This window comes from Eumetopias jubatus, unplaced genomic scaffold (assembly GCF_037043125.1).
Source record: "Eumetopias jubatus isolate StellerSeaLion01/CBP00866 unplaced genomic scaffold, mEumJub1_p1.0 scaffold_5, whole genome shotgun sequence".
In the NCBI taxonomy this organism is placed as follows: Eukaryota; Metazoa; Chordata; class Mammalia; order Carnivora; family Otariidae; genus Eumetopias; species Eumetopias jubatus.
The window spans coordinates 40,478,269-40,493,248 of record NW_028274811.1 but is presented as its reverse complement, the minus strand read 5'-3'; the positions used below and the strand labels follow the sequence as shown (position 1 = coordinate 40,493,248).

The 14,980-nt window shown below is 39.3% G+C and overlaps 1 protein-coding gene across 1 annotated transcript; it reads right to left on the bottom strand.

The window, feature by feature from the left end:
• Nucleotides 1-379: 379 nt before the first annotated feature.
• LOC148164342 (double-headed protease inhibitor, submandibular gland-like) lies at nucleotides 380-5,476 on the bottom strand. Its single transcript, XM_088023635.1, has 6 exons — nucleotides 5,398-5,476; nucleotides 4,582-4,595; nucleotides 3,909-4,030; nucleotides 2,433-2,475; nucleotides 878-987; nucleotides 380-425 (listed from the first exon to the last, which is right to left on the bottom strand). The coding sequence occupies exons 1-6, from the start codon at nucleotides 5,462-5,464 to the stop codon at nucleotides 380-382; spliced, it is 402 nt and encodes a 133-aa protein (XP_087879761.1). The 5' UTR covers nucleotides 5,465-5,476.
• Nucleotides 5,477-14,980: the final 9,504 nt, after the last annotated feature.

Here is a 14,980-nt window from a genome sequence, read left to right as displayed (position 1 = left end):
TGTGGCTAAAGGTACTAATATTAGACTTGTGGTCAGATCTGCCACATGATGCATGTTTACTTAAAAATTGTGAGGTTTTTTTCTTTTTAATGGGATGCTAAGAGCAGATTCTTCTCTCACCCAGTGTGTATACAATCTCTCCTACTCAACTTGAGTAGAAATAGAGGAAATCTTCCTGTGTGACCTATTGAGGGAAATGGCCATAGACATTCTCCTTAAGAAACAGTCACATCCAAAGACAAACCTGAAAGCTTTCTGCTGAGAATTTTTTATTGAAGAATGAAATCCATATATTTGCTCCCATAGCCATCCAAGAGGGATTGGTTCTCTACGTGGAATCTGCCAAAGGGAACTCGGTGCCCTTGAGCATCAGGGAGACTCAGCACTGTCCGCGCTTTGCCAAAAAAAGTTCACCACGACTATTCCTACAAAAGAAATAATTTTTTTTTAAGGGAATGCTTTGGAGATCTTAAATTGAAACTTTAATATTCTTAGATCATGTCAGCCAAATGAGCACAGAGTGTGAAAGGTAAGTAATTAGTAACTGAGCTCCAGCATGGTAGAAAAAGTAATTCAAAACCAGTGTTAGGAGCCAAAAATCTATAAATATCTCTGTTATCTGCCACTTAGCAATATTATGATGTTGATCAAGTCTCCTTTTCCAGCTTCAGTTTCTTCCAACAATCCACTTTCTTTTTTCTCTTGCCCTCTCTCTCTTTCTCTCTTTTTACCTCTTTTTGTAAAATATTATAATTATCACTGAACCATCTCACTTTTATGCTTTGTAGGAGCATCTTGCTTATTAGGTAGCTATGATGGTTTCTGGCTTGGCGGGAAAGGCTATTTCTGCAAATAGCACATTAAATTCAGCACTTACACAACAGCATTGCAAAATAAACATTTGTTTGCATAGTTCTGCCCATCAGATCCGCAGAGAGGTAAGTTTTCCATGGTACATATTTCAGAATATTGGGTACACTCAATATCCTGCAGTCCAAAAAAAGGAAACAAAGAAAGAACAACTTCAAATTGTTAAATTATAGAAAATGAGCTTTTTTTAAAGGCCTTGAGATGTCATTTAGCCCTCAATCCCACATGCAAAAAGACATATCCTCTTCAATTCACAAAATCTGACCCAACCATGGTGGCAATCTCGTCACAGTAGGAGATAGTTTAGCTTGAGGTTAGGGCTTCCCTCTCACTCATTCTCCACCGGGAACTGGTGAATAGAGTACATCCAGTGGGTGTATCTTTTTTTTTTTTTTTTTTTTAAGATTTTATTTCCTTATTTGACAGAGAAAGACACAGCGAGGGAGGGAACACAAGCAGGGGGAGTGGGAGAGGGAGAAGCAGGCTTCTGCTGAGCAAGGAGCCCGATGCGGGGCTTGATCCCAGGACCCTGGGATCATGACCTGAGCTGAAGGCAGACGCTTAACGACTGAGCCACCCAGGCGCCCCCCAGTGGGTCTATCTTGTGCTTAATGTCCGAACCAGTCCTCTCCTCGCCACACAGTTCTCCACTTTATTCAGGCCCTCCAGATGTCTTGCCTGCATAGTTGCAGGTGTCTGCCAGTTTGCTGCCCGGCGTCCATGCTTAGCTAAGATTTCAGTCACCCTTCACATTCATGTCAGAGTGATCTTTTAAAAAACAAATCAGATCTTTTTTTTTTTTATTAGTTAACTGATTCCCCATCTACAGAAAGTCCCCTCATGAGCCATGCTTACTTCTCTCATCTGCTCTGCCTCTAACTCCCAGTAAACTTGACTGAATTCCCAGAGTGTTTCCTGCTCCTATACATCCCTGTGCCTTAGCTTAGGCTGTTTTCCTATCTTCCCTGACCTTACCCACTGGAGTCACCAAAACAACTCCTAAGACTCCTAGTCCTCCTTAGAAATCAGTTTAACTCTTTTTATAACAGTTTCATGACAACATTTCTCTCCCTCAAATTGGGTCAGCTTCCACCCCTTAAAATGAACTGTCTTTACTACTACAACCCCATGTTTTTATTTCTCTTGTCACATTTCAACCTCTATTAAAATTATCTACATCCATTCACATAGCTCTTTACTCCAGAACTGTCTTTACATTTGTTCTCGAGTTTTTTTTTAATAACTTCCTTTATTGTTATGAGAGTGTCTTTGAGTCCCTAATGTCCTCTTCTTAACCTGCTAATTAGTTGCAGTGTTAGAAAACAACCACATGTATACCATTCTGCCCCAGTTAAGAGCTATAAGTAAAATTTGTGGAGTTTTCCTCTGGAGAAGTAAATTAACTGTGTTCAGGTCTTTTGTTTAGGCTGGCCACATGACTTACCTATGACTATACATACTCACAGACAATTTCTAAAATGTCTATTTTAAAACTTTCATAAAGTGAGGAATTATTGTAACATTTTATATTAAGAATAAATGAAATTTCTGTGTATACTTACACATTTATTATCATGAAGTTTTCTGACTTGAAATCCTTTGTTTCTGAAAGAGAAGATTTTTATTGAATGGGTAATGCATTACTTGGCATTTCACAAATCCACAGAGTAAAATACTGTCATATGTCATTCTGTATTCTCTGTCCTGTACTGAGAATGAGGAGCTCTGGTTAATATTCTACCCAGGTTGGCTAATATTGACCATTAACACCTTTGATGGATGATCATTTTGTAAACAAATAAAAACATAAGAAAATAAGATCAACACTAAGAGGAGATTGGGCATTTAAAAAAATTAGTCCATGAATATTCAGATGAAAATCAAAGGCATAATATAGTGTGAAAACATTTTTTGCAGTTAAGAAAAAGAAAATATGTTCAAATCCATCTCTGGCACTTGTAGTCTGTGTAATTTTGTAACAGTCACTTCTTTCTACAAGATTTCTGTCTTCTAAAAGGAGGCTATGAAATGATAAAAATCAGTGAAATCTCGTGTTTAGTCTCTTGTGTTTTTATTAGTACATGAGTTTGCATATTCTGAGAGACTTTATTCTGAATAAATTGTTATTACACTTGACTATAAATTTTCAGAAGGGTTAGAAAAGAAGGAGAAAATGAGAAGGAAGAAGAGCTCACTTCTGTAAGTATGCAGTCTGTATTAGCTGCCTAGCTAAGATTTGACGTGTTTTATTGCCGTGGATCCTAAACACTATTATAATTTCTATCTTACAGATGAGACTACTGAAGCATGAGGTGGATTGGATATTTGCCTAATGTCACACGTCTCCTAAGTGCAGTCTGGATTCTAATGCACTAATCATAAAGCAGTGAATTCCAATTCCTGGAATGGCTGGTAATAACCATTCTTTCATTCTCCTAGAAGCTGAGATGTTTACAGTGAGGAACTCATATGTAATTTGCGGGCTACTGGTGGTGGGGGTCCCAACTATCCATTTGTACTTTCAATCTCCTCCCTAGACTTTTCCAGATAATCATAAGAAGCAACATGGATTTTCTCTGGGGTAGGAAGGATAGATCAAAGATTTGTAAATAGCACCCATGGCAAAGAGCCTACATAGAGAGAGCTGTCTTCTGAGTTCTCATTATGCAATAAGAAAGACCCAACAGAAGATTATGGAACTTTGACCAAGACACATTTTCTGCCTGAGACTCAGCTTCCTCAAATGTAATGTGGGAATAAAAATGTCTATAGGTAACAGCTAATGCCTGAGGAATAGTGTATAATGTGAATGAGAATTTGGCTGGATAGCAAAGAAATACATATCTCCTTTGAGATACAGCTAAATTTATTTGTTTATTTTTTATTTGAACAAAGTAATGCCCAAAGGGTATTGGAGGAGCACGACCAAAGGTAGGATTTATCAAACCACGTTGTTATAAACCAAGCAGATTTTGGCCAATGTGGACTTCATGATCTTTAAAAAAAAAGAGGAGATCCAAACTGAGTATGATACTTACTGAGTTAGCATGCAAAACATGCATTCATTACTGTAAGTTTTATGATCTGTGCCACATATTGGATCCAGGTGCCTTGGGCATGCAATCTCAGAGTCTTTTGTGTTGTATTTGGAGCAGTCCACCTATAATTGGAACAAAAAATAATGGCTTACATCGTCTTCCTTCAATTCTGTCGTCTTTCTCATATCAAGTTGGTAAGACAAAGAAGAGAGTGCAAGGAATACTAGCCTCTTCAACTTGTCAGCAAACATGTCTAGAAGACCTTCTGTGGATCAAATGCTGCACTAGGGGCAGCTAGGTCAGACAGGTCAGACATGAAACATTCTGTAGATAAAATTAGAGTTAGCTGTTTAAGAAGGAGATGTTAGTCTCTCCTTTTCACGTTACAGTGAGAGTACAATGGAATAATGAAAGTAAAAAATACTCAGAAAAGTTTGAAATGACGCCTAATGGTAACAGTTTACTTTATCTGTTGTTCTCCTTTTGCAAAGAGATTCCTTTTGCAACCTTTAAAGAAAGAACCACCACCAGGAGAAGCAGAGTAGGAATGGTTTTAACTCCCTAGGAATTATTTCCATCCACAGTGAGCCAACTTCATTACTTTCACAGCTCCATTTACACATCAGCTCCGATTTCATTTTTACCAAGACCCCACAGAGAAGGTTACACTCACCTTTCTTCCCACTACTTGATCACCGGAAGAGAGTGGCATGAGATGCATTTGAAGAGAAGGAATCCGAGAAAGAGCAAATTCCATAGTTAGAGATGCAAGGTTGAATTCATTGTTCACAGTAACTAAAACTGCTATCTGCCATCCCTGGCCCAGGCCAGACCTAAGAGAGGTCTCTTCTTTACTCAGGGCTAATTCAGGATGAAGCCAGAAATGTGTGTGATTCTGACTTAAAAGAAACAAAAACAAAAACAACATGGGGGGGGGGGAATCCCTGGTCATTGGAGAAAGGGCTGTCACAGGAATTCCTGTGAGCAAGCCCAGGGTAAGGTTGGGTGAAGGTCTCAAAGCTGCATAAGTTGTTTCTGAAAGGCAAGTCAGAAGCCTGGTCTGGATCAGGAACTAAGCAGGTTGCCCACAGTCCTTTTCTTCTTCTTTTTTTTAACTGAAGTACAGCTGAGGCAGTATGTTTCATTAGTCTCAGGTGTACAACATAGTGATTCACTAAGTCTATATACATTATGTTGTGCTCACCACATTATGTTGTAGCTCCCATCTGTCACCGAACAGTATTACAGTACTACTGACTATATTCCTTACGCTCTACCTTTTATTCCCATGACAATCTTTTTATTCTTCTTCTCAGTCTCTCTTCCTCTTCTAGAAGGTCTGACCCCCCACCCCCTCTTTGCTAATCAGTCCAATCCAAATAGTTAAGGTCTCAAGTTTTCTTCTGACTTTAACATTCTATCATTACTGAAGGTTGAACAAACTGCAGTTAACATAAAGCCATGGCTATTCAAAGGAGTCTTAACTCACCAGGTGGAGGGGTAGCCCATGTGGTGGCTACAAGAGCAAAGATGGCAAAAGCAGTGATACCCGCCATAGTGATGAGGAGTGAGGGTGACTTCTCTGAGGCACACAGACACATATATATACACACACATGCATAAGGCAGGGTCCCACCCTCCTCAAGACTGATCTTTTCACTGATGATTGGTTGTTAAGCCAAGCTAGGATGTTAAGTTCATTTGTCAAGAAAAGCTTCCTTATTACCTTGATTTATAGGCAGCTGGAATAGTTATATCCCGAAACTCACCTACCAGAACTGTCTTGCATAATAATCCTCTGGTTTCTTAGCAAATACAACAGCATAGCTATATTTGAGAACAAATAAAATCATAGGTGTAGTGAAGAGAAATAAACAATAAAATGACATGTATAAAGGGTTTCAAGATTATATGAAATGCGGGAAAGTTGAAATAGAAAACAGGAGCAATGAGAACATTTCTTGAAAATGTATAGTAGTACACAACATGAATACTTAGCACTATAATACATTTTCTAGAGTTCGAAGATAATTTACAATGTTCTACGAAGTCTTGTTAAGTGACTAAAAAAACTTGTGAAATATGCAGACCAGTATTACTGCTACTTAGCAGATGGGACTACAAACACAGAAATATTAAGTGCTTTCTCTTTAGTCACAGAGTGAACAGTTGGAAGAGCCAGTTCTTTAGGATTCTAGATCTATACTTCTCTCCTATATTTTTTTACTAAGATATGCTACTTCAGTAACAAAAACCAATATTTATATTGAAAATCCAGATTTTAGCATATAATCTGAAGATTATAATCATGATATTCTGTTTGACACATTCTTCCGTGTCCATATCTATATATATATATGTCCATCCACATAACCAAAGTTCTTTCAATAATCCAGGCCTAATGATTTCCAATTACTTAGCACTTTCACCTCTGTTATATCATGCAGATGACACTATCATGTGACGACATCAGCTCTCTAGAAGATAGAGTTAATACGGAGTTAAGCTAGAATTAATTCCCAAAGGACAAACTCAAAGATTGGAGGAGTTAAGCAAATTGCCCAAAGCAGACAGCTAATGAGTGATAGAATCTTGACCAAAACAAGATCTTTCAATTTCAGAACTTACGGTCTCCCAGTAACTGGTTGCAATTATTTCTAATTTTTTAGGATGTTTCTCTCTCATTCATCCTTTCCATTCTCCAATACCACTTCTTTTTCTCAGAGATAATTCTATAATTTTGGTTTATGCTATTGTGAAATTTGCATACTTGCACCTCACCCATATTTCAGTGCTTGTTCAGCATTTGAAATATGTATACTATACTGAAATGTGCTCCAGAAACTTTTCTCAATGGGATAAATGATCTCCTTCCCAAGTCATAGTGGAGCATCTGATTAGAGTGACCAAGTTCTGAGTAGATGACAGAAATGAGAAAAATGGCTTAGTGATGGTAGAGCTGGCCAGGTCAGGAGCAAGCACCTGGGTCTGTGGCTTTCAAACTTTTCATTATTGTTATTTAATTAAGAAATGGTATTTCCCCCTTCCCTGAATGTAATTCTATGAAGCAAGCAAGCAATGAAACAGATTTTTAAAAAAGCAATCACTTAAATAGAAGCAAGACAGGATTCAAGAGTGCCTGCATTTCCAGCACTTCCCGTAAGTTTCCATGCAAATCCATTTGGAAACTGATCTAGAACACACACACAAAAGGAAGTGAGGCCCTGGAAGGGAGAGTATCTTGTCCAAGACCCCTCAGTGAGACAGATCCCCAGAGTCCAGCACAAGATTTGTTCGGCTATGCCAAATCTTCTCACACCATTACACAGCGCTGTGTCCGCATGGGATTTCTGTCCCTACTTGCTTTCCCAGAGAACATGAGCAAGTACCTGCCACCTGGATCCTGGACTCAATTCTCTACTGCTTATTGGATCTCACCTTTCTGACATCCCAAAGGATCTTCCAGTTCAACATGTTCCTAGGAGACCTTGTTGCTAAATCTCATTTTTAATGGCTTCCCTCCAGTTTCACTTTGTTAATATCTGTCAGTGGCAACCCAATCCAGGAACATTGAAGGAATCTTCATTTCTTCTCTGATTTTCACACTCACACCCAATCTCTCACCAACTAGGTTTTGAGTGTGTGCCTTCCTTGCCAGGAAGAATATAAGTGTTGTTTGATTGTTTATCATTTTTTTAAAATTCAGAGTTCAAGAATAATAGCTTATAAATCTACCTCTAAAAAAAAAAATCTACCTCCCATGTCTCTTCCTTCTGGAAATTCCCACAGGGATGACAGAGAATTTAGCCCTGTCTACAAATTCTAATAAGACTGCATTTTTCTTTCTTCCTTTTGCCACTACTCAGTAACTTTCTAAAGATTTAATGCTCAGCATCCCTCGGGCTCAGGGAAATACAAATCAAAACTATAATGAGAGACTGCCTCACACCGATCAGAATAGCTAAATTTATAACAAGTCAGGAAACAACAGACGTTGACGAGGATGTGAAGAAAGGGGAACCCTCCTACACTGTTGGTGGGAATGCAAGCTGGTGAAGCCACTCTGGAAAACAGTATGGAGGTTCCTCAAAAAGTTAAAAATAGAACTACCCTATGACCCAGCCATTGCACTATTAGGTACTTATCCAAAGGACACAAACATAGTGATTTGAAGGGGCACCTGCACCCCAATGTTTATAGCAGCAATATCCACAATAACCAAAGTATGGAAAGACCCCAGATGTCCATCAACAGATGCATGGAGAAAGAACAGTGGTATATATATGCAATGGAGTATTACTCAGCCATCAAAAAGAATGAGATCTTGCCATTTGCAACAACATGGCTAGAACTAGCAAAATAAGTCAGTCAGAGAAAGATAAATACCGTATGATTTCACTCATGTGTTGAATATAAGAAAGAAAACAGATGAACATAAGGGAAGGGAAGGAAAAATAAGACAAAAACAGAGAGGGAGATGAACCATAAGAGACTCTTAACTATAGGAAACAAACTGAGGGTTGCTGGAGGGGAGGTGGATGTGGGGGGATGGGGTAACTGGGTGACGGGTATTAAGAAACGATGAAATGAGCACTGGGTGTTATATACAACTGATGAATCACTAAATTCTACCTCTGAAACTAATAATACACTATACGTTAATTAAATTGAATTTAAATAAAAACAAAAAATAAACACACTATGTAGGATTATGTAAACTCTATACCATCACAACACATTGCCCAGATCAAAAGTTACTTCAGAGCGACTTCAAGTACATTCCCATTTCTATTACCAGTTCCTTAACAGGTTTAAGGTTTTATCTCAGAGAGAACCGATTGGCTGTGATTCTAGGGCAGCCAGGCCTGGAGGTGGATGTGCACTGCACATGAATTCTTAGCAACCCCCAGTATGATCCCCCACGTAGAAGGTGTGAGTTTTGATCAATAAATGTAGATGTACAAAATTATCTATTCCCTCTTTTTCTCTAAATAAAATCATGTTTGATTCCAAGTCTTCTGCCGGGCTTTGGGGACGTTTAGTCTCATTCATTATTGAGGTTGATGAGGATCTGAGATGGTTAAGAAGTGAGCAAGAACATGAGGCGAGGCCCTCTAATCCCTGGCTAGTCATGGCTGCTGCCTGCATCCTGATGGTCCAAGCCAGCTGTAAATGGTTCCCTTCCCTGAGGTAGTTCCTTGATTCTGCGCCACCCTTGGGACGTGGTGACTTTAGGTTGAGATCGAGAACTCTTGAATCCTGGGTTTGGCAGACACATTTCATGGTCGTACACTGAGCCGTCTTTTGCTTTTTGAGACTGCTGCCAAGCAGCAGCGGTAGTCAATATTAGAACTTGGTCCCTTTCATTTCTTTTGAAATTTTTATTTCTTCTCCTTTCGTTGCTTTCCAAAGCACACAAGCCATTAAGAATAATTTCTTGCCCATTATGTTTTTGTCCAGTTTAACTCAAATATCCTCTAAGGCAAATGTACACACTGCTTTCTTATAGCTCTGTGATTGAGGGGAAGGAAAGATACAGGGAAGAGTAGTTAATAGCTTTTAACTATTGCTTTTATTGTTGGTGTTGTGTTATTATTTCGTATTTGACATATTGACATTAAAATGATGATCAACATTCCATTCTTCTTTAGAATATTATCTTGTGCTTCTAGGTAAGTGCTAATCGGGGCTTATGCAGCCCCACCAGCAATCCTTCAGTGGGCACCTAAAACTGGAACCCATTCAACTGCCTACTCCTCTTTTGAGCGCATAGGAACAGCCTCTGGGTGGGGAAGGATGTGGCATTTCCTGCTAGATGTAGCCATACTGTCCTGTGACCAAAGGCTGGGACTTAAGCAAATATCCCCTGTGAACACAACTTGTCCATAACTTATTTTTAGAGACCTTGGCAACAGGAGTTCTGGCAAATTTCTCACTTAAAATTCCAGGAGCAAAATGGATCCAGAGGTAAGAGTATAATAGTTGAAAACTTCATTTTATTACTGCTCCCAGGACTTTTTTCATGTAAGTCAAGCCATTGGAATTCACTTTTTATTATTAAGCCCATTCCTATATGCTAAAAAATCAGCACGTGTTACTTTCTCCTGCCACATGTTCCATAGATTTGGAATTGAATTATTCCATGAATAAACAGAAGTAACCATTTCTGTAGATAGTGAGCAATTTTCTGGATCACTAGACGCAAAGTCCATTTCTTTTGTCTGTAAACATAATCAGATAGATAATATTATTTGTATGAAGAGCATGGAACTGGGATTCATTAAGCCAGAGGGAGTGGTGTAAGGAACATGAGATTAAAATACACTTACTTGAATTTGTATTTCTGATGTAGACCCACTTGGGTAAGCTCAAAAAATCACTTTCCCTCTCCAGGTTTCCAGATTCCCATACACGAAACATCCTGGATAAATCATCTCTAATTTTTCTCTAGCCCTGTCGATCTGGGATATTATCAACCTGAAATAAAATGATTTTTTCTCAACTGAGACCTTATCAGTATGTATTACATATTTAGCAGATAAAATCCAGTTAATCAGTTGCAAGTACAATGCCAATTACAACAGTACACTTCACAGCATATTTTTCTGGCATCATACTACTCTTTGCATTCCTCGTTAGCTGCAGCTTTTGCTAGTATTTCTGAGAAACACCTCATGAATTTAGCCTTCTGGGGCAGGGAGGAGGAGGGGAAATACATCTTATAAGTTCATATTTTCATGTAACTAGTTTGTTTCCAGCTATTAGCGTCAGTGTTGTTGTTGTTGTTTTATTATTTGTACCAGGAAGGGAATGTAGTTGCTTCTTTAAGTTCCTTGAAAAGTAATGGTCGTCCCCTATCCTTGTAGGCTTTATGTCATTACCAGAACTGAGAGTTTCCGTCCTATATTCCCTTTTAAAATCTTTATCTTAAGGGTCTAGTTTTACTCAACAACTTTTCATAAGCAACTGCTTCATGCCAGGCATTGTACCAGGCACTGGGGATTTGAACATGAACATTAAATGTTCTCCTCTCTTAAAAAAGTCACAGCCTGGGGAGAGAGAGCAACTCCTAAATAAGCTAGTGCACAGCAGTGACAGCTGGGCGGGCAGGTGTAACCAGAGGATATTATGGGAGCATATGAAAGGAATGACTAATTCATATTCTTTTTCAAAAAATTTATTTTTAAATTTATTTTTAGAGAGAGAGAGAGCACAAGCAGGGTGGGGGCAAAAGGAGAGGGAGAGAGAGAAACTTAAGCAGGCTCCACACCCAGCACAGAGCCCGACGTGGGGCTCGATCTCAGCCCCCTGCGATCATGACCTGAGCCAATATCACGAGTCAGACGCTTTACCGACTGAGCCACCCACGTGCCCCTAACTAAATCATATTCTAAAAGGAAAGAGGTCATGGAAGGTTTCCAGAAAGAAGCTGTACCTTCAGTGAGCAATAACAAATAAAGAGTTTGGACGGATGGACCTTGGGAGATGGAAGAAAAACTGGGAGAAGGACCATGGGGGTGGATAAAAAGAGTATGTTAGGAAGGGACACGTAGGAAGAAGTTCAAGAAAATTATTTAAGGGAAAGAGGACAACGTAAAAGGGGAGGCTGGAGAGGTGAATGGAGGCCTCGCATGTCAGAAAGACTTTGGACTTCATCTTGGGGCCAGAGAAGCCGCTCACAGGTTTTAAGAATAATGCTATCAGATCTGGATTTCAGAGCATTATTCTGCCTACAGTGAAGAATGGAGTGGAAGGGAGAAGCCTGAAGCAAGGAGGTCATTAATAAGCGATGATCATGAAGCGACGATGATGGCTTGAACCTGAGCTTATCGGTGGTGATTGACTCTACACAGGAAGAAGGGGGTGGGGGTAGACCGAAGCCAATGCCTAGACTTCCGGTTTGTCTCGTTTTGCTTTGTTCTAGCACAGTGTGGCGGCTTAGGAGGAGTTTTCAACAATTTAAACCAGGGAATTAAATAGATCAGTGTTTTGAAGAGGTCATTTGGAGGGTTTTGTTTTGTTTTGTTTTGTTTTGAAGAGAGAGCTATAAGGATGGAGACAAGCAAGTCGGTTTGAAGGCCATTAGAAAAGTCCACTGGAGAAAAAAAGAGGGTCTAAAAGTCATAAAAAATATTACAAGTACTGTAACAGATTAGACTGGCAAACGTCCACACTGTTTTCTGATTGCTTTGTGATAGAGGGCAAGGAAAGATACAAGGAAAACTAGTTAATGACGTAGAATGACCTAGAGGAAGACAGCATACCATCCCTCAAAATAATCTGGAAGGAGCGCTAGAGTCATGTGAAATTTCCATCAAGGATGACAAATATTTTGTTTGACTGTTTTCCTGGGACTAGTCCTTATTTGACAAAGTCCTCTCTGTTCTTTCCTCATCTCAAAGAAGGATTTATAGTCACATGTTATTTAGATAGAACTTTAATTTGAATCCTGGAAAGACAAAGGCACCTGTGTGCCATGATAGCATCAAAGAAAGAACAAGAATGTCTTGCTATGCTTTTTTTCCAGGAGGTAAACAGCCCTTGTCATTGTAAAGGCCGCAGGACATATTCACTTTATTTACCATTATCTCTCTCTATAATATATGACTCTGGCCTTGGTCAAAGTCAATCAAGAAGGCCACAAAGAATGTTGGATTGGGGTACAAATCTGAGTCTTGCCATGTGCTTTTCTCAGTTTCAAGCACATATTAAATGTTTAGAAATGTCAACATTTATTATTTTCTATAATTCTATTCAACTATTCTATTTCTATTTTTATTCCCTATTATCATGGAGTGAGAAGTGTGGTTGGTGTTTAAGAGTATAAAAGAGGGTGAAGAGAAGACCAGTAAGTTACAAAGAAGGACAAGAGACAGATTCCTATCCACTACTGAGTTACAGCCCACAGGTCAAACCTGGCCCACCACCTGTTGTTTTTTTTTTTTAAGATTTTATTTATTTATTCATCAGAGAGAGAGAGAGAGAGCACACAAGCAGGGGGAACAGCAGGCAAAGAGAGAAGCAGGCTCCCCGCCGAGCAAGAAGTTCGATGCGGGACGCGATCCCAGAACCCTGGGATCATGACCTGAGCTGAAGGCAGATGCCGAACCCACTGAGCCACCCAGGCATCCCCCACAACCTGTTTTTATAAATATACTTCTATTGAAACACAGCCATGTATATTTATTTACACAATGTAAATTTATTTACTTACACAACAGCATGACTGAGCGGTTGTGACAGAGACTGTATGTCCTACAAATCCTAAAATATTTACTATCTGGCTGTTTACCGAAAAAGTTTGCCTACCCATAGCCTAGACAAGTGCTCTCTTTGGGTGTTTTTGAAGCCTTGAGAGAGAGGAAAACTTCAGGTAAGTTCCTTACATGAGAAAATAAGGAATTTGATAGTGTTAGATCTCTGAAAACCCATATTCTGAAAATGGAATCATTTTCAGCATCAGTTCTAGAGAAATGTGTAAGGCTGTGGTGGTGACCAAGGAGAGGTGATATAGTTTTGCTTTTTCAGTTCCAACTCAGGATCCTTTGTCACTTCCTGGGCTAGAATTTTAGGGCTGGTTTGTGAAATCTCAGTGACATGGGTCTGGTTTTCATTTGCCTCCCATCCATTGAGCCATAACTCAAGAAGCAACTCAAAAATTAGTTCACTTGAAGAAAAATTAGTCTACTTGACATTTAATGCAGCTATTTTGTTGTGAACATTTTGACACAGATGACATTTTATATTCACCTGTTTGTGTCTGCCAAAAAAAAAAAAAATCAACTTTCAGCTTTTTAAAAATCCCAAGTAATGTGTTCAACACCTTCACATTCAACCCCAATCCCTGCACCTCAGTCCACTGCCTATTTTTCTTGGACCCCATCCCATTCATGATGTCTGCACCCTCCACTTCACCCTTGACCTTCCCTGGGTCCTTGGGCCTTTCTCCATCCCCATGTCTCATCCCATTCCAGACCATCCCATGCTCCACCCCACCCTATTCCTTAACCAACTGAGCCACCCAGGCACCCCACCCCACCCTCTTCCTAAGCAACACTTTCCCTGGTGTTTAGAATGATTATCAAGGATTAGTTAAATCTTAAGCGTGCGATAACAAAGCCTTTTGTGCATATTATGTAATAATCATAATCACCACAAAAACACTAATGAAAGAAGGTAAAGTGTTTATTGTTTATAGCTCAAAAAAATGTTCAAAATGACATAAAAAAGCAACTGCTTCTCAAAAAATAATATGTCTTAGCCATGGACACCCTAGCCATCCAGAGTTTCTGGATTTCCTAAACTACCCAGGAAGGAGGTACAATCTCATGCTACAGACTCCCTAAACCCTTCCCTTACATCCTGGAATTGCCAAAGAAAATAGCAACATTGTTTTCTCACTTTTTTTTTTGAAATGACAGTATTTTCATGCTTGAAATATTATTTATAAGCCTTCTTTTTTTTTTCTCCTGTTTTCTTAATGATAGCATAGAAAAAAAACTAGTGTGGAATTGATCTTTCACACAGTTACAAAGGACAAAGATCACAAAATCCTACTATAATTGCCCTAGGGACAACTTATCTAAAAGAAAAGGGCAGAGGTGAAAAATACAGAATTAACTTCCCAAATCCAAGTAGACCTGCCATTCTGGGTACAGTTCTTCTATAGCTGAGAACAACTTCAACCATGATGGACTCTGCATTGCTTTCTCCCTCTAGGATGTGTTCAGCACCAGCCCAATAACTGTAAGCGAACAACGTAACTAGGTACGCTCACAGGACATCAGTATCAAGATGCTGAGCACGACAGAGTTTCAGCACCGAGGCAGGAGCTTACAGGCTGTTCCATCTCACCCCTACCTACTGCTCATATTCCCTGGTTGATTTCTCAGATGCGTGAGCTCACTGACTGGTTTAGTGGCCTCTAGCTACATGTAGCTATTAAGCACTTGAAATGCGGTGGGTCCAAACAGATATGCTGGAAATACAAAATACATACACTAATTCAAGACCTGGTTAAAATAAAAGTTTATATTGGTTATATTTTGAAATGATAATAGTTTTGACATATT

What these genes read in the sequence shown, in the direction of transcription:
- LOC148164342 (XM_088023635.1), bottom strand. Translation starts at nt 5,464, where the DNA reads ATGGCGGGTATCACTGCTTTTGCCATCTTTGCTCTTGTAGCCACCACA. An exon ending in ATGTTTTGCATGCTAACTCA is followed by an intron (nt 2,476 to 3,908) that starts GTAAGTATCATA and finishes CTTCTCTTTCAG; the next exon opens with AAACAAAGGATTTCAAGTCA. An exon ending in AACTTCATGATAATAAATGT is followed by an intron (nt 988 to 2,432) that starts GTAAGTATACAC and finishes TTTGGACTGCAG; the next exon opens with GATATTGAGTGTACCCAATA.